Raw genomic sequence first — 19,554 nt, 5'->3', positions numbered from 1 at the left:
TCGGGTCCCCGAACCAGGAGGAGAATATGTCAAAGCCCAGCTCTGCAGAAACCCAGCGCAGCCAGGAGGTACGCCTGCGACATTCTCTTTGCTGTATGCCATCCTCCACCTAAAGTACCATCCCGGAGATTCCAGGATCTGTGATATTTCAAACTTCTACTATTTTAACACGGTTTTTAAACATCAGACCCTCTGTGGGGCATTTCTCTCGTTTTACTCCGGGGAACTGAATCAAAGATGTAAGGGCCCAGTCCAAGGGCGCAAGGTGGACTTGGGGGAATCGACCTCGCCTCCCCGACCCTGTCAGACTCTCTGCTCGCTTGCTTTTTTGCCCAAAACACCTTTTGGTGGGTTTGTAACCTGGAAAGGAAGGGAAACTGAGGCACAGCCCTGTGTGTGGGGTCATCAGTCCTACAGTATGGGCTGAAATCAAACTGCCTTTCTCTTATGACTCTGCGTGTGCCGGGAGGCAGGGAAGGTGCTGAATATGAAGGGGAGAAGAGGCTGTGGGCAGGGGAGTCCGACCCCTCCACCTGTTCCAGCGGCCTCCATCCAGATCAGGCCCCGTATGCTGACATCCAGAGAAGCCTAGGAACACCTCCGTGAGATGCGCTCAAAATAGGGCTCCTTCCAAGACGGGTCACGTGGCAGCAGTCCTAGCCGGTGGCCCGTGCTTATGCACCTGCTCGACTGGTTGAGGAAGAGCCCCACCCCGCAATCCAGCGCTGCTTCTGCCATGAGACTGGCTTAAGACGCTCGTGACTGAAGCCCCGGCAATTCTGGGCTTCCTCAGCCCCGTGCCCCCAAACACAACGGACAACGGTTCCCACCCCGCCCCGGGATCAAAGGAGAGATGCTCTTCCCAGTCAGTAGAAGACAGGCAGCAGAGAAGAGGTCAGGGATAAATGCTCCCCGTGGAGGGGTGGAAACAGCACCCCCACAAAGATCTGAACTGCCCCCAGTGCTTCTCCTCTTATTCACACCCGATCTGGCATTAGGAGCGAGTTGCAAAGGGGTCACGTCGGCTGCGGCAGCACAAAATTTGGAGAGGTTAGGAAAGGCTTGGGGGTTGGACGGAGCTCTAAAAGGACCTCCCCGGAGACAAGGAGCATCCAAGTGGCAAATAATTTGGGTGGGGGGAATCCCAGGTTCAAGTGTGAGCTGATGGGGGTCTAAGGTAGCCGTGACTGATCCAGGGAGAGATCGAACGGCTGTGGTGGACGGAGGGATGGAAACGCTGACCGATCGAGCGGCTGCTGTGAAAAAGGCAAACTTCGTGCGACGGAGCACGGAGAATGGACCTGCCTTTCGGAAACGAGGCATCCCGCGTGCCGAGGCTTGTCCTGGTCCCCATAGCAAAAAAAGGGTATTGCAGAGCTGGGAACGAGGCAGCGATGTCCCTGTGGGAAAAGATAGCCAAGTTCGGGGGAATTTAGCTCCCCAAAAGTGGCGAGTAAGCCATGAGAGGGGCTTATAAAATAACGCACAGCAGGGAGAAGGTGGGTGGGGAGAAGCGCTTCCCCTCTTCCGGGGTGGGAGTTCCGGGATGGGAAAAGGGAGGACTTTTTCACACCCTCCGTCGTCAAACTACGGACTTTGCTGCCCCACGATGTGCTGATGGCGTGGAGAGATTTAAGGGGGGGGTGGACCAATTCATGGAGAAGAGAGCTATCCATGGCTACCTCTGGCATTCAGGCATGCCTGCGCTTTCCAGGGGGCGAGGGGTCGCTCAGAACGCAAGCAGAATGCTGCGCTGGAGAGGCTGGGAGGGGGGCCCTCGCCCCCCTTGCTGCAGAAATTCAGCCAAGACGCGGCTGGCTTCCTGCTAAGCACTGGCAGCAAACGGCCACTCAGAACAGCCCAATTCCGCTTGCCTTTTTCCCAGCAGCCTGCAGAGTGAGCCCGGAGGGTGGGGGGGAAATAGGCCCTGGCGCCCACCCCCAAGACGCCAGGCCTCACAGGCCTTTGGTGTACCCTCATTCTTAAGGGGGGGCTGCTAAAGAGAAGGGGGAGCCCGTCCCGCTGCAGGGCCGAGTCCTCCTGCCCGCCCTGCGAGACATGGAGGCATGTCCCCCCCAGCGCCCCCACGATACCTGCCCTCGATGACTGTGATGATGTCGTTCATCTGGATCAGGAGCTTGTCCGGCTCTTCGAAGTCCTGCAGGGCCCGCATGTCCGTGGGCTGCGCCTGGCGGGGGACAAAGGCCGAGTGGTGGGGGGGCCAGCGCACGAGGTGTCTGAGCTGGGCCCAGCCCGGCCGAGGCAGCGCAAAGCTCTCAGGGTGCCAGAGCCCGGCGAGGGGTCCCCCATGAGGCAGAGCTGGGAGGTCTGAGAGAGCAAGGAAGGGCGCTTCCTCCAGCCCAGAGTTCCCGTGGGCTTCGTTACCCCGAAATGCAGGGGCCGGCTGACACGGGCCGGCTTGGATGGGCTACCGACCAGGACATATTGGAGGAAAGGATTGACTGATTGATTGATGTCTCGCCTTTTTCCTTCTCACAAGGAACCCAGGGCTCCTGATATGGTCCTTTCCTCCCCATTTTATCCTGGCAACAAGCAGAGCTGGGAGTTCCAGGACTGGCCCCGAGTCATCCAGTGAAGGATCATCTTGACTCAGGAAGGATTAGAGGATCGCCCGAGTCCCAGCCCAGTGCTCTAACCACTAGGCCGCACTGGCTCTCTACATTCAAGCAAGGGGTGTTTCTGTACTCATGTCCCATGTGTGGACTTCCCACTGGGGCATCAGGCCGGCCATGGTGGGAATGGAAAGCCAGACAAGCAGGACTCTTTGTTCATGCTCGCAGCACTGTTCCTGCCTTCTCCCCATCTGGATGAGCCTCGGTAAAAGGAGCACCATTTGGGAAGACGGGAGCAGGAGAGGCACTGTGACCCCGCTGCAGAACCTGCCTCTTCCAGGCCCGCAAGAGACGCTGGGGGCCCAGCCGGCAGCCCTTGCCCTACACTTTCCACCCAATGGGGCATGGCTGCAGGATTGGCAGGGCCTAGAAACGAATGGGGGGATGCAGAGGTCACGCTAAAAGACAACACGTCATACCCAGGGCTATGAGAACTGCACCGGACCATCAGAGTCTGCACAGAAAGGACACACTGTGGTTCTGGGATATAGTTCCTCAGAATCTCAGATCCTTTGTTTTCGTGCAAGTTCCTAGGCCTCATGCTTGCAAAGATTTGCATGCATCTTGCTTGGCAATGACAGGAGAAGATGCAAAAAAGGGGAGGGGAGGGGCTGAATAAGGTTTGCAGCAGTGTGTGGGGTGGGGTGGGTGGGGGGGGGGCTTAGGTGTCCAGCATAGCTCCTTGTTCCTGCTTACAAGTAACCCATGCAGGTTAATTAACCCACATTTTGTAGAACCACAGGGATTAAAATAACCATGCACTGCTCACACAGGATTGTGGAAATCAACATTTCTTGGCCTCAGTTTTGGAGGAAAGAATTCTGGAATTTTAGGAATGCCTGCCATGAAATTCACACAACAATGATTACTTTTCTAATCTGCCCAGGAAATAATGCCTCTGGGTGGCTGACAAGCAGTTGAAGCACTAAAATTCCAGAGAAGAGATGGAAAGTACAATTATCCAAAAAAGGAAACCGGAATAGAATGCAAAACAATAAAGAGCACAGCCGCTGATCAAACAGCTATGAGAAGCTCACTGAGCTGCTTAGGAGAAAAGAAAGATCTTTTACCTGATGCCCAAAAAGTTACAACTGGTGTCAGGTGAGCCTCTTTGGGGAGTTTATTCTCCCCACAACCGCACCTGCCCATAACCTGTGGTGTTTCTCTCTCCCCCCACTAGGTGGCAGGACAGGGGTCCTTCCAATAACATGTTCCAAGCATGTTCAAACATCCAATGTTAACCTGAAGTTCAGGTTAAGATGAAAAGCAGTTTCTGTTTCTGTGTTGCTGGTACTAACATTTAAGCCCCCAAATGGCTGGGATCCAGCTCACCTGAAGGGTCATCACACAGAATCCTAGAACAGAAGAGCTGGAAGGGGCCACAGAAACATAGCCAGTTCGAAGGGTCTCCTGGGCCATCTAGTCTGACCCCCGGCACCAACTGGCTCCGCTCACAACATGCCCACCATGTACACGTCCAGCCTGTCCTTGAACACCCGCACCGATGGGGCCTCAACAACCTCCTGTGGAAGCCCATTCCACACCCTGGGGGTCCTGACTGTCAGGAAGTGCTTCCTGGCATCCAAATGGAACCTGGGTTCCCTGAGCTTTGCTCCACTGGAGTCCGTCCTGCCTTCCTCTGCAGGGGAGAACAGGTCTCTCTCCACCTCCGTGTGACACGCCCTCATGTAGCTATATGCCAACAGATCCCCTCTGAGTCTCCTCTTCTCCAGGCTGAAGAGACCCAGTTCCCTCAGTCTCACCTCATACAGCATCCCCTGCAAACCGGCCACCAACCTTGTGGCCCTACGCTGCACTGACTCCAACCTGGCTATATCCTTCCTGTAACGAGGGGCCCAAAACTGAGCACAATACTCCAGTTGCGGGCGCACCAGAGTCATGTAGAGTGGTAGTAACACCTCCCTTGATCTAGAAGCCACACTTCTGGCTATGCAACCAAGGGTGGCGTTCGCCCTCTTGGCCACCGCATCACACGGCTGGCTCACGTTCAGCCTGCAGTCAACCAGCACCCCGAGGTCCCTTTCACAAGTGCTGCTCTCCAGCCACTTGTCCCCCAACCTGATGGACATGAAGGCATCCCCTTCCCAGCATTACTGTCTGTGCCCCACAAGTGTCCTAGCCATCGTCGGGGACCCCCTGCCAAAGGCAGGGAGGCCTCTCGTGAGTTTTTGATGCTTAAGGGAAGAACCTCTTACCTTCCCGAGCATTCCAGTTTCTCTTGTTTTAAATCTGCTGCTAGTTTTACTTGGCTTTTAACCTCTATTTTAAACAGCCCTTTTAAACTTTTACAGCACATCTTAATGGTTTTATTTGTTGCGAACTGACCGGAGAGGTTCAGTTATGGGGCAGTGTAGAAATACAATCAATCCATCAATCTCATCATCTGGAGAGAAACTCCAAGTTTGCATTGCTCCGCCTTGCGGATGTGCGAGGAATCTGGTCTGGGGGTGGAACCTGCCCATTTCGTCCGCTCAGCAGGCCTCTGTCCCAGCTTCTCCCTTCTGTGCACCAAACATCTGTGTGGGTGTTTCAGCCAAGATCTGCTTCCGCATACACAAGTTGTGGGAGATTTTAGCATACTTCGCGCAAAGCATTGCCTAACGTTTGCAATTTGTGCACGGAATTATGTACTTTCTGTAGTTGCACAAAGAACTGCACACTTTGTGCAAGGAAGCTGCGAGTGTTGCTACACACTTGCGGGCTGGTCTTAGCCTCGCTTGCTTCCTGGGACAGAAGTCCGTCAAGAGGGCCAGAGGCCGACCAGATCTCTGCGCACCCAAACCGGCTTCCTGCTGCCCAGGTTCGCTCCCCCTGCCCAGCTGTTACCTCCAGCAGGAAGTCCCGCAGGGCCACAAAGGTGGGCCGGTCTTCTGGTTTGTGCGCCCAGCACTGCAGCATGACGTTGTAAATGTCCTGGGGGCAGTCCTCCGGCCGGGCCAGCCGCTCTCCCTCCTTGTCGATCTTGTGCAAAATCTAGGCAAGAGAGCGACACCCAGGAGGGTAGGACAGGGCAAGCTTCCCCACTGAGGACTAGCAGCGTGAAAGACCTGAAGGGGAGCTCCCCGTCCGTCCCAGGGAGAGCTGCGCTCCTGCCCCTGCCGCGATACCTGACTTCCGTTCAGGCCGACCCACGGCTCCTGCCCATAGGTGAACATCTCCCACAGCGTGACTCCAAACATCCAGGTGTCGCTGGCGTGCGAGAAGGTGCGGGTCTTCAGGCTCTCGGGAGCACACCTGGCCAGCGGCGATTCGAGGGCCACAGAGCAAGCGGGGAGAGAGAGGGAGAGAGAGGGAGGGAGGGAGGGAGGGTCACCAGTGAGGAGCCCAAGTGCAGCGGCCGCTCAGCACACTGCCAGGCAAGGCGAGGGGGGCGCCCACCGACATTTGCAGGCTGTGTGCCCCTCCGTGGGACACGCAGGACTCCACGCCTCCTCCCAGCCACAGCCGCCCCCGTGGCTTCCCCCCCCCCGCTGCCACGCTTGCCAGCCTGCCCACGGTGGCTGGACGTGGCTGCAAGGAGCTGCAGGAGGGCAGCACCCTGGTGGGACGAAGACCGCCCCCCCGCCGTGCCGCCTGGCCTGCCTGGCAGCCCCCTTCCTCCTCTCCAATGGCTGCTGCCCACTCCCCGCCGCCCCCCACGCCCAACCTGCCGAGCCGCCCAAAACAGCGAGGGCACGCGGGAAACAGAGCGCACTGCTCCGTCCTTCGCTCTGGCGGCCAGAGGGAGCCGGTGGAAAAGCACGAGTGGCAAGGGGGGCTCTGGGGGCCTCCAGGGAGCTGCCGTGGGGCCCTCACGGGGGTGGGGGGTTCAGCATTCGGGCCGTGGCCCCCCTCCCGCCGACTTGGGACACGGCTCCCCACCTCCTGGGGATGAAGGTGTGCCGGCGGCGGCAGCCACGTCCGTTCACGTGCGAGGCATGCGCTTGATCCAGACGTTGGAGGGGCCCGCCGGGGGCTCTGCTCCCCTTGGCGGGTCCTTCGGGAGACCCCCCTTCACTCCCCAAGCGGCGTGATGAGCTCGGCCCCTCACGGCTGCTTCTGGAAAGGTTTTTCCAGCGCCGCCACTGAGATGACTCTGCCGCTCCGTTTCCCCATCTGCCGCCCTCACGCCGGGTTTCAAGCTGGCCTGAGTTTCCCAATTTGCCGGGGACGCACACGCTGGGGAGCCCGTGGCCACGCAGAAGCTGCCGTGCCCCCCTCGGACACCAGCGAGCACAGGAGCCGCGCGAGAGCGCAGCTTCCCCAGCACCGATCCGCCGCACGCGCAAGAGCAGGCGCGAGAGCCCACAGACGCCTCCCACAGAGAAGGGTTCGCGCCCGGAGCGCCAGGTGGCGGGCACGCTCGTGCGTCCCGTGAGCAAGGCCGCATCTCTCTCCGCCCCGGCCCTCAGCCCGGCCGGGATCGGCAGCAGCGAGGGGCAGCGGGCGCAGCGTGGCGTGTGCGCACGGTGCCGCTTCCGGTTCCGCCGCGGCCCCCCCCCCCCCCCCCCCCAGCAGCTCACCAGGCGAAGGGGACCTTGCGGTGCTCCTGCATGACGTAGTGGTCGTCGTTCTTGGGCAAGGCCCGCATGAGCCCGAAGTCGCCGATCTTGACCAGGTCGTTGGCGGCCAGCAGGATGTTGCGGGCGGCCAGGTCGCGGTGGATGAAGCGCTTGGACTCCAGGTAGGCCATGCCCCGGGCGATCTGGACGGCGTACTGGCAGAGCGTGGCGATCAGGAAGTGCCCCTGGTTCTTGCGCAGGCGGTCCAGCAGGGAGCCCAACAGGGCCAGCTCCGTGACCTGCGGCGGGCGGGCGGGAGGGAGGTGATGCCACGAGGCCACGGCTGCCCCACTGAGTGGCCCACACCCGGCCACCCCACGCGCGAGCCAGTCAACCAGCAAGCCTGGCAGAGGGACGCTGAGTGCGTCCAGCCCGAAGCCCTGCTGCCTTTGGGGAGCTCCTGCGGGGCGCCCTCCGAGGGAGGGACTAATGAGAAGAAATGCCAGCCTGGCTGAGCGTCAACCCTCGGTGCCCGCGGCTAAACCTCAGGGAGAACCCGCACGAAGCAGGAATCCACAGAATGGTCGCACTGTTTTGGCTGACCTGACCCTCTTTCACCTCCTCCAATCACTTTGGTCTTGCTTGGTAAAACACAGTAAAAAGGCATTTCGGGAAGTGGAGGTGGGGGCAGGAACCTCGGAGGGATGCGGCCTTCTGGGGGAGCAGGGGGCCAAAGGCAGCCCCAGGTGGGCCGTCTGGAAGCCCCGGGCCTGAAGCACCATGCCTCTGACTTAAGTGACGGGTTTGGACGAAGGAAGCGCTGCGTTCGGTCCAGGCAGAGGAAGCTGGCCTCCCTTCCCATGACTGAAGCTGTGCCTCACAGACCCTGCGAGGAGTCCAAGTTCCGCTTACTGAAGCGCGGCTCCCACACAAGCGCTGGGTGCGTTTTCACAGGTGAAAGTGAAGCGTATGCACGTGAGTGCGGAGGATGCCTTTTCACAGAAGGGGCACGCTGTTTGCGGGTTTACAGACCCCGGCATTCAGCTTTCTTTATGTTCAGAACTGATGCTTCTTCGTAAATCAGCTGGCTGGGGGGTGCTGGGGCTTTTTCCTTTGGAACATGCACAAGGTTGTGCCCTGAGGGCCACCATCCCGGCTGCTTCCCGCAACAGGACTTAGAACACGAAAACTACAGAGAAGCCCCGTTGGGTCAGTCGAGGGTCCACCTGGCCTAGACAGCTGCTCGGATGGGAGGCCCACGGGCGCCCTCTCGCCCACATTGCCCAGCAACTGGGGCACGTTGCCTCCGATACTGGGAGGCGTGAGTGGCCATGAGGACTAGCAGCCCTGCATAGCCTTCTCCTCCAGGAATTTCTCTCACTCCCTGTTAAGGCTGCTCAAAGGTGCGACCATCACGACGTCTCGCGGGAGCGACTGCGTCTATGCTGAACTGGACAGAGAGGGGATGGCTTGGCCGGCCTCCTCCGATGTGGCAGCCTCCAGGTGTGATGCTGGCTGGGGGTGGCGGGAGGTAAAGCCGATGACGGCCAGAGGTGCCACGGAAGGGAAGACTGGACCGGGAGCGAGGAATGAGGAAACGCCAGCCAAAGGGAGAGCCCCCAGGCAGACCGCCGGTGCCCTGGAGAAGGGGCCAGGGGAGGCAGCTTCCCCAGGCCTCTGTCTTCGGGGGGCCTGGGAGAGTGGGCGCTACCCAGCCAACCACGGCTTTCCTCCAGTGGCCTGAGCCCTTCCTGGGACCGATCCTGCCCACTCACCATTTTCATGGGGTTGGAGAGCACCACCCCGTACAGGCGGATGAGGTTCATGTGGTCCAAGGAATGCATCGCGTTGACCTCGCGGATGAAGTCGTCCAGGGCCTCGGGCTGGCTGAGCACATCCGTCTTCAGACACTTGACCGCCACGTTCAGCTGGGGGAGAAAACCAGGCGAGAACAGGCAGGGTTCAATTCCTAAGAGCCCAAGAATTTCCTCACATATTTATTTTCTCCTGCTTTACTAGATTCACACAATGTGAGAAGACGTGTATCCCGGTAGAACGTGTCGCTCTTCCCATGTCCGACCTGTGCGTACGCAGGCATCCGATCCACTGATCCTGGGGAAGCACAAGGCCCCCAGGACTGGCGGCCAGGACAGCCTTCCCCTCTCAGAGCCCTCCAAATTAGTGGCCACCCCTGCACCTGGTGGAAGTGGCGCTGGGCTGTGTGACGAAGGCCTTCCTTGGATCTGCCCCAACTCTCCCACCCCTCAGCTTCATGGGGCGACTCCGCTGGGCTCGCCCGGTCCACTTCCTCCACCCCAGCATAATTCTGTGCACCTTGATCAGGTCTCCCCATCTGTGTCTTCTCTCTAAGCTGCACGGTCCCACGCGTTGCAAGTTTAGGGTAAAGGCGCATCCCGTCAATGCTATTTTCGCCAGCCCGATGTCCTCCTCATTTGTGGGACCTCAACCCCCATCCTTCACAGCCAGCCTGGCCAATAGTCAAGAATGCTGGAGGGCATCTGGTTGGGGAAGGCGGGCCCAGGCTGACCAGCAGCACATCTCCATGCTCTCCGGGTAGGTGGGATCCTTCCCAGCAATTCTAGCAAAGGTCCTTTTTTAAGAGGAGGTGCGTGCATGTGTCCTTCCAGGGAGCTATAGGCAGTATCTGGCGGTGTCTCAGCGCTAACACTGAGGACGCTGTGCTTAGTGCAACGGGGAAAGGCACCAGTTTGGTGCACAGGGAAAGCAGGAATTTGCTCCTTGGAGTAGCGTGCATAGGAAAAATGCTGCCAGCTATGGCAACTCCATCATTGCTAGCGCTGGGACACCGCAGGTGTTGCTTGAGTATTACCATGCTGGCCTTTAATCCTTCATCGACCGTTAAGACGCAGGAAGCCCTGGCTCAGGAGGAGGAGGAGAAGCAGGAACAGATGGAGACGGAAGGGGGCCCTTACCAGCTTGCCGGAGGGTGCGCACCACTCCCCACGCCGCACCACCCCGAATGAGCCGTCACCCAGCTTCTCAAAGAGGATCAGGTCCTTCTCGCTGATCAGGCAGGTCAGGGCCTGCTGCTGCCCCTCCTCAAGGGGCGGCGGCGTGGACCTCTTGCCTGGCAAGCTCTGTGGCGGGGGCTGGAACTCCGAGTCAGGCCGCTTCCCGCTGAAGACCTGGAGGGATGGAGAGGAACATGGGATGTGGGAGCCGAGGGCCGGAGCCATGAGCTGAAGGGGGAGGGACGTTAAAATGGGCCTCGTGATCGCTGCTACATATATGCAGCACATACAGACACACAGCTATTTTTCCCATGTTCCATTTTTTATTTTTGCATAGAGAATATTTCTAGAAATCTCCCATTACAGTGTTTTATGGTTTTACGGCATTATTAAAGCATTTCCCAGTGTTATGCCCTGCAGATGTGCTGGACTACAACTCACATCATTCCTAGCCTACATGAAGCTGGGCAAGGTGTCTATTTGTGTGCATCTCGAATTTAAATTATATTGTACTGTAAAGTACTCTAGGTTGCATTTTCATCCAAACAAATTTATATCAACAACATATTAATTTGTTTTGGCTATCAAGTTAATTTTATATGAGTTGGCCCTTGTTGTTTTTCAGTGCAGTTTTATTATGATTTAAATTTATATATTTAAATGTAGGGCATGTATATGCCTATGGGACAGGTTCATAAAAAATCAATAATACACCATTCAAAATGTAATTAACTAGTTAACAATGAATACAGCTTGACCCAGAAAACAGGCCTATCAAAAGTCAAAATAAAGAAGTCAAATAAATAACTAAATGAAAATGGGAATTCTATTTCATTCCAAAGCATAATACAAGAACAAAGAAAGAGAAACAAATGAAGCAAAACCGAACGAGCAATAAAACAAGTATGGATAAAAGTGAAAAGAGCGACTGCTCATGTTTGCATGCACCATGAGGTGCCGGGGCAGCAGATCGGGGCCACCCCGAGCCCCACACAATCGCCCAGGGCAGCCGCTGACGGGCAAGGCAGGCTTCGCCACCGTGGGCTGCAGTGACTCATGCGCCAGTGAAGCACAGTATCGCTCTCCCGGCGGGGCTCCAGCCTGACTTACTCACGCAGCGGGGCCCGGATTTCTGCGGGGGATTGGTCCGCGTGGGATGCTGCAGAGAAGGGGCTGGAGGCCGGGAGGCGCGCCCGGAAGGGTGTCGCACTTCCGGAGAAGACCAGAGACCTTCGGGGAATGAGGCGCGTCTCCGTGCGCAGAGGAGAAAGCCGCCTGGACTGTGCGCTTCCAGGAAGCGTGTGTCTAGGATGCACCCTCCAGATGCACCGGACTGCCACTCCCACTGGATGGGGATGATGGGAGTTGGGGAGCTGTGCAGCTGGATGCTGGGGAAGGCTGGGCCAGGAAGCAGGGGCCTGGGGCAGGAGGACTGGCTCTGCCACCCGGGGGCAGCACTGTGAGGACCTCTGGCCCCTTCCCCGGGCCTCCCAAGGCCACACAGGCCCCTTCCCAGGGGGAGCGCCTCCTTCCGGAGCTAAGAGACAGGCAGGGCCAGCCCCAGGGTCCGTGTAGTCCGGCACTGTGTCCACGCGTCAGCCAGCAAGCAACTGAACTGCGTGAAGAAGCCCCTTCCTTGATCCGTCCTGCTCTGTGGATGCCCCTCGGCCCCGGCCAAGTTCTAGGATTATGGGGGAGGGTGGAAAGCGTCTCCCCTCCTCTTTTCTTCCAGACACACCATTCTGCTTGCGTCTGCCGCGCTTCCCCTGACTCGCCTCTGAGCCGAGCCACACGATCCCAGCTGCCGCCTGCCACCTTCCCTCACGGGGGAGCCGCTCCAGCCCCCGGATCCTTTCGGCTGCCCCTTCCTGCACTTGTCCTGGCCCTACGAGATCCCTTTCCAGGTGCGGGGAAGCTGACCGGCACGCGATGCGCTGCCCTTTCTGCGGCCGCAGCACCAGAAACCCTTGCCAAAGCGTGTTTTCATTTGCGCTCAGTGCGCCACCGCTGACTAACAGCTTGGGCCGCACGCCAGCGACAGAAGCTAATTTAACGCTTTCCTGGTAATTACGGGGAATTGAATTTGGCCGAGTTCAAGGAGCTCATCAGCAATTGAGCCTAGTTATCATGCAAAGAGATCAAACAGGATGTTTCACGCAGTGGTTAGCGTGTGGAGCCGGGACTTGGGTGATCTGGGTTCAAGTCCCCACTCAGCCATAAGGCTCAGCCGGTGACTTTGGGCCTTTGCCGGCTGTTCATGCCGTTTGCCGGCTCCCTTTTCTTTTGTCCACGATCTGATTCTGTTTGATTTTGCATTTCAGTCTTCTTCCGTTCTAAACTTGCCTGAAAGACACACTGAGAGCCTATGCCATCTCCCTTTATAAAAGCTGTCTTACGCAACTGACAAGAGAAAGATGGCAAGGTATAAATGTAACAACAACAACCATCTCCTGTCATGATTTAAAACTGCAAATAAAGCTGACTGGGGGGCATGACTGTGATCAGGGAGAGCCCAAGCATCTTGTCCTTCTGCTGATCCAGTCTGCAGCTACTCAGGCCACGCCCAGCGGGCTGTGGGTGTTTTTTAAAAGATCCATGAAAGGCAGTAACATGCACTTGGCTACAAGGAAAGAATTGCCTCGAGAATTTCTAGGACTCCGTTTTAAAAATCTCGACATGTTTCTAGTCCTCATGAGCACATCTCCTACCTTGCTCATCCAGGATTTCCTCTTGCAAACGGCCTTCCTCCTCTTCACTGCCTCCCAAAGCCGCCTCTGACCTGTGAGGACAAAGCATGGGGTCTCAGCAGGGCAAAAATTGACTGTACCCCAAGATTTTCCCCACCTGGGCCAGGAAAAAGCCAGCGGACTGGATGCTTCGTTGCCGCAGGTCATTCCTACCACTGTTTTGGCACAAGGGAGTGGCAAGCTCGTGTCTGCTCCAGTCTATTCTATTCTAAGATGCTTATGGGGCAAACCACACAGCTCTCTTGGCAGTGAAGCCGTGTCAGTTTGACTGAAATTTGAACGGCGGGGAAGCCGGTGTGGACAGGGTGTGCCTGAGCTTTTCCCAGCCTCCCACTTCCTGCTCAAAGCCGCTCCAGGGCCGTACCACTTTCCGTTGCCACAGGATTCCATAAATCCGGGACCCATGCGCACCCATGCGCTGTTTTGCTTGCAAATCGCATTAATTATTTTTTATTCGTTCCAACGTAGCCACGCAATTGACACCCTCAGCCATTAAGGGAAGCACTCATTTTGCAGCCCATTCGGCTTGAAACCGGGGAGGAGTGCAGGCCGGGGGCAGACTCACAGGCCCGCTAGGGGCAGCAACTTTAGGGACAGGACAGCGGGCAGATCCAGCCCTTCAGGCCTGTGGGAGACGTTCTTCCACGTGGGAGAAGGATTAAACCGTGGGTGGGCAACAGGGAGAGTGCGTGCCGCTGGTGGACCCCTGGGCAGTTTCCAGTGGCTCAGCAGCACCTGCTGGCTCCTGGGGTTCTCAAAGGATGGTTCCTGGGGTTCTCAAGGATGCTGGGCAAGGGGGTGCAGCCTGCATGTGCGTATCACAGAAATGCTTTGCGCCAATTAATTATACCTGAACAAAGAGGCCGTTTGATGCACTTCTGCTCAAAACGTTTAACGCGCACAGGTGCACAGCTGGGAGTTTAGTGCAGGTATCGGGAAAAATGCCATGTCAGCCATGAAAGGTTGAAGTTCTGGGGGAAACGTGGGGGAAAGGCTGTAGCTCAGCAGCGCAGCATGTGCTTTGCACATGGGGATGCTTTCGGGCTCCGTTCCCAGATCCTCCTCGTACGACGAGGACAGGCCTGCCTCTGCTACGTGGCTGGGCGGCAGCTGCTGCTCAGTGCAGCTCGAAGTCCTGGACTTCTCTGGTGGACCTCCCCGCCCCTGTGAATTTCCCGGGAAATTGTGCAAGCACGGCCACGAAGAAGAGCGGAGCGTCCTGCGGCCGAGGAACAACCGCCGCCATTGCCACAGCACTGGGCTTCAGGGGCAAATTCAGGGCAGTTGGGAAACAGGGCCCGGCCGTGGCCCCGCTTCTCTGCAGCCCCGGCCACTCGGTTTCCTGACTGTTACGTAGCTTTCGCCCTGTTCTACAAGGCCAAAATGCCTTTCCTACATTTTCGTGACCCGGAGGAAGCGCTTCAGACTCCAACAGGCTGGCTTTCCCCTACCTGGTGCCCCAGCCAGTCGCTCTCGGCCCTCCAACGCCCCACCCTGAAAAGGGACCCCAGGAGCTTCCCCAGAGGCGAATTTGGCCTCCGGCTGCCGGAGGGCCCAGTTCAGCCCGCCGCCCTGCCCCGAACACGGGCTCACTCACCGGGCCGGCCCATGCCGATCTTCTCCAGATCCTCGTTCTTGACATACTCGAAGTGCGACAGGCGCGTGACGTTGAGGTCGTCGCGGATCCGCAGGAAGTACTGCTGCAGCTGCACCTCGGTCAGCAGCTCCAGGAGCCAGTCGGTGCCTTCGTCCGCCTGCATGCCCCCACTCAGCTTCTGCGCAGGGACGAGGACAGCAAGGTCGGGCGGGGGGGCGGCAACCGCGTCACGGGCCGGGCGGTCGGGGACGGGCTGGCCCGGGGGAGCCGGCTCCCCGCAAACCCTCTGCCCCTTGCAGGTACGTGTGGAGAGCGGGGCCATTGCACATTTGGGGAGCCCCCCACCTGGGGGAACGGAGGGAAGGTCAGCAGGGCAGACGGGAACGTGCCGCTATTTCCACTGCCCCCGCTTAGAGCTCACGGCTCTCCCAGTTTCCTGATGCAGCCAGGCACCGGCCTGTTGCCTGGGATGACAGGAGGTGCAGGATGATGGAGCTGGGGGGTGTCAGCTGGGGAAGATTCCAGAGAGGCAGGGAACTAAGAGGTCTGCCAAGGGCAAGGTAGGTTGAAGGGAGGCAGGTGCGCTGCGAAGGAGGGAGCCCCCAGCCTGTGGTGTGGCAGTGTGGAACGGGGAGGGCTGGGGTGGGGGAGGTCTCTTGGAAGGGCAGGAGGCGAGTGCGGTGAAGCAAAGGGAAATGCAAAGTGAGACAAGGAGCAGCATCGCAAGATCCGAGATGTTCAAAGAGAAAAGTATTTGGGGGCGGGTAGATTTTACATAGAAACACAGAACAGAGCAACTCCAAAGGGGTCTCCCGGGCCATCTAGTCTGACCCCCAGCTCCAGGCTGCTCCGCTCATGACATGCCTGCCACCCTCTCCCTTGACACCCCCCTTGAAGTACCCAGATATTCAGTGAGGTGCTAACCTCAGATAAGAGGACCCCACGAGTCCAAACTGGAGTAGTTTACACCCCTACTTTGAAGAAGCACCACAAGTTGAGAAATCAACTTGTTCCATCCCCATTGCAAATTCAGTGTGAGTTTGCTTCCGTCGTGTCTGTTGAAACAGTGCCATTGAGAGAGGATTACTTGGTCTATTCCCTACTAAGGCATGCTTTTGTGCTGGGGTCATTTTTAATTTTTCTTATTTTTTATCCTGCTGATCCACCAAGAAGGCTCTCAGAGCAGCTTGCACACAACAGCTGAAGCAAGACAGACCCTGCCCACAAAAAATTAAGCCATCTTTCATCCAGGCTGCTGGAACAGTCCCGGTTTCCTGCTCCTCTTTCCGTGCGCCTCCTCCTCCGCATTCTCTGCGGAGATGGCACGAGATGCCGCAACCGGAAGGACCTGCTCATTCTGCAAGGGGAAGCCTGTCCTTGTGGCACAGGGGCATCGGAGTCTGCTGGAGTCTGCCCCCCCCCCCCCCATCAGGATGCTTGGCTTTCCCAGAAGCTTGCGGGAATTTATTTCCCAAAAGGCCAGATGGATGTGAGCAACACATCCGGAGGGCCTCTGCCCCAAGAAACTTACAATCTAAGCATAGTTCAAGGGAGACCCTGACCTGGGCTGGTGCCTGGCCAGAGACATTACTGGCCAGAAGAGATCAGCCTTCCGTCCTTTCCGTTGCACAAAAGGACCCCCCTCAGGTACTGGCCTGCCGTTAGACCACCAGGGCCTCCTCATCCCCGTATCCATCGGGGGCTGTGGAGACTTCAGGGCGAGGCTGCCCGCCCTTGCAACAGGTCGAAGCGGCAGTGACAGTCCCGGTGCAGCACGGCTGGCCTTGCGGGGCGACTGGGAGCCGGAGCACCCTGCATGGGTGCGCCTGTGTGCGTGGAAGCGAAGGGCTGAGCCGGTGCCGCAGCCAGGCCACGGCCGGGAGGACACCGGCAGAGTCCCTTCGATGGGGCGCTCTCCGGGGGTGCTCAGAACAGCCGCTTAGCTTCAGCACCGGTCTCCCCCCCAGCCCTGCCCCCCCCCACACCCGGGGGCTGCAATTTGTGTCCTAAGCAATGCAGCAGAGAGGGCTGAACAGACTGGGGGGGCGGGCGGCTGGCCTGCACTGTTTTCCCAGAAGGCAGCTGAGCCCTCGCTCACCCCCAGCTCCGGCTAATTGACAGTAATGGCTCTCCTGGCCCCGTTCCCAGCATCCCCAGAGGCACGTGTGGGGGACAGAGAGGCTTCTGTTCTCCCTCTCAACGATTCTGCATTCGCGGCGTGGACACCCGGGGGCTGCCAAGCGAGGCCGGAGGCTGGGAACGTCGGACCCAGGCGCAGTCTGGATTCTGCCTCTGCGAGACCCAAATGCCGGACGCGGAGAAAGGGGGCGGGGGGGGGGGGGGAGGGGGGGGCGCCCCCGGGGGCCTTGGGGGGGGGCTGGGGGGCGGGGGGGGGGGGCACAGAGAGCAGACGGTCCGGGGGGTGGTGGGAGTGGAGTGGGGGAGGCAGAGGGGGATTGCTGGGAAGAGCTGCACGGGAAACACCGACAGATTAGCATCTGGAAAACCAGCACTGGTCCAAGGGGGACCCAGGATGGCACCATTTAATGCAATCGCTATTTAAGGAGGACTTGCCCCCCACCCCCAGTCCATTAAAGAGGGCACACAGGTCGTGTTTTGTACAATGTGATGCCCCAAAACGGCTTGGCATCAACCGCGCTTTCACAAGTTCTGCGAGCGTCGGAGCTTTGCAAGTCCACAGCGGAGGCAACAATCCTCATTTCTAGCCAGACTTATTTTATTTTTCATTTGTTCATTTATTTTCTATGCTGCCTGAGAGCCCATGTTCTCTCTCTCTCTCTCTCATCACAACACAACACAACACAACACCCCTTTGCAAGCCACAGTGAGGAAGAGACAGTGGGTCAGTTGCTGGCTGAACCAGACAAACCGCCTGGCGGAACCACCTCTTTCTCAAGAATCTCAACGGGAGACTCCAGACCGGTCCCTAACTCTCCCCTCGCCTCCTTTGCAGGGCCGTTGTGCACATAAAAAGCAGAGAGGCGGGAGGATCAGGGAAGCCACTTGGGGCTTCTTGAAGGAGAAAAGTGGATATAAATGGAACAACCATAAGAACATTAAAATATGTATGACAAACCATCTGCTTGCTGCCAGGAGCCTTCCGGATGTGCGACACCCGGGCGCACGACCTTTCAGCCAGGGGGCCGGTACCTTTTCAGAGCCATTCTCGGGGGCCATTCCGGGGTGGGCGGAGCCAAAGGGAAAGGGGTGGAGCCCCAAATCCAAGCACATTTTAGCTTACGGCACTTTCTGCCAGTCACCAAGCCTTAAAATGAAGTGCATGCGAGAGGACGCAGGGCAATCTGTGGGGGGAAGAGGGCTGGGGAGGGCAGCGTGGCCCCCGGGGGGCTCTCCGGGGTTTCCCGGCCTTGTTTTCCATCGTGGGCTTTGGGAGTTCGGCATCACTGCACACCTTTCGAATGAACAGAACCGGGCGCCTGAACAACTAGCCCAGGGGATGAATTTCTGGACCAAATGCACCGGCTACGGCAGACACCCGCCCCCTCCCCAGCAAACCATTTGAAGGAGAGGGTCACAAACCGCAGGGAGCATGCAGACAGGAAGCGCACGGGGACGAAATCCCAGCTCACACCGACGGGGAGAGCCTGAAAGAAAAGCCCCCCCCCCCGGGTGGGGGGCGGGCGAGGAGACGTGGAACACAGCCCTTTCCTTCCTGCCCGCCTTGGGCACCGAGGCAAACGAGGCTTTCGCTGACATCATGTCCTGTTGGGGAGCCGGCCCGCCTGCCACATCTCCCCTTCATGTGCGCGACTGCCTCTGGCTGCGGGCTGCTGGGATTTGTAGTCCAGGGCCGGGCCGTTCTGCTGCACTCCCTTCCTTTGGATGTTTTTAAGGGAAAGTGGCTACTTCCTAAAGATAACAATGAAATCCTGCAGACAATTCTGCCTCCTCTCTCACACTGCTGCAGATGGCTGTGGGGGGGGGGGGGGATGGCCGGGGGGGGGGCACAACAGATTTCGAGCATGCAGACAGGACTCACTTGGGCTGGCCATGCTGGAAGAAGGCTCTGCCCCGTGAAGGAACCGACCCCCACAGCAGGTGGCCCACAAGGAGTCCATGCTTCCTGGCTGCCCGATTAAACGTGGGGTCCCACAGCCACCAAGCATGCGCCGCACACAGAGCCACTTCCTTTGCACAACCCTGGGCCATCCCTCCGGCTGCCATGTCCCATCACGCGGGAGCTGCAAGGCCCCCTCCATCCAGGGGTCAGCTCCCCAGGTGGAGAAAGCCCTCCCCACCCCATGCCGTAGAAGGGGGTTGCTCTGCTGACGTTCCGGCACAAGGCACGGATTTTTGAAAAATCCACCCAAGCTTTTCGGTGGAGTTTTACTCTTGCTTGCTGCTTTTGTCAGGGGATGCAAACTGCTCTGGGAATTTGGCCGGAGGGCAAACGAGAGACACCTTACGCTTCTGCACCACCTACAGGCGGAGTTCTCTGGGAGGTTCCCAACATTTAAGTCACCCATCCAGATTCCAACCCAGCCCGATCTGGGTTAGGGTACGTATGAAAGCTATGATACCTGGAAGAAACCAGCACGTGAGAAGAGGCAAGAATGCAAATTGCATTAGTCAACAGGCCACGACCACTTCCTTTTTCAAAACAAACCCTCAGGAGTAATGCCTTTCACCCACATGAACAGGAGCTTTTAAAAAGGTATCCCAAAGGGGGAAAGAGGGGCAGAGACTGATGAGGCAGTGGGGAGAAGAGGGGGGCTTAAGTTAATGAATAAATAGGAGGAAGGAGCAGTCGGGGAGAACGGCACACAGCTACCTGCTGCCCCCGTGTGAGGATTCCCACGAAATGATCTTAAGAAATGATCTTAAAAGTAAATGCTTTGAATGCTGCCCATCACTATTTTGAAAGAAGAAATGGAAAACTCAGTCACAGGATGAAATGCCGGAGTGGGGACTGCATTCAAAATCTGAAACAGATGTAGGAGCCCAAACCCCAAAGGGAACAAATGAGGGATGACGCCCTGGCTGTGTTTCCGAAATGTCCATGAATTTTTCCCCTCCTTAATCGGAACATTCTGAAGCTTG

General features: G+C 57.9%; 1 protein-coding gene across 1 annotated transcript in view; it reads right to left on the bottom strand.

Annotated features, from left to right (window-relative positions):
• Positions 1–19,554, bottom strand: part of TNK2 (tyrosine kinase non receptor 2) — an 81,355-nt gene that overhangs the window by 24,191 nt on the left and 37,610 nt on the right. Inside the window, exons 3-10 of the mRNA XM_044456235.1 lie at positions 14,473–14,650; positions 12,837–12,907; positions 10,090–10,302; positions 8,911–9,063; positions 7,157–7,434; positions 5,762–5,888; positions 5,481–5,627; positions 2,094–2,188 (exon numbers count right to left, since the gene is read on the bottom strand). Of these exons, the coding sequence (XP_044312170.1) occupies positions 2,094–2,188; positions 5,481–5,627; positions 5,762–5,888; positions 7,157–7,434; positions 8,911–9,063; positions 10,090–10,302; positions 12,837–12,907; positions 14,473–14,650 (1,262 nt within the window). The remainder of the gene's footprint in view (positions 1–2,093; positions 2,189–5,480; positions 5,628–5,761; positions 5,889–7,156; positions 7,435–8,910; positions 9,064–10,089; positions 10,303–12,836; positions 12,908–14,472; positions 14,651–19,554) is intronic.

This window comes from Varanus komodoensis, unplaced genomic scaffold (genome assembly GCF_004798865.1).
Source record: "Varanus komodoensis strain SLA01 unplaced genomic scaffold, ASM479886v1 scaffold82, whole genome shotgun sequence".
NCBI lineage: Eukaryota > Metazoa > Chordata > Lepidosauria > Squamata > Varanidae > Varanus > Varanus komodoensis.
The sequence above is the reverse complement of the archived record's forward strand: the minus strand, read 5'-3'. Positions and strand labels throughout refer to the sequence as shown.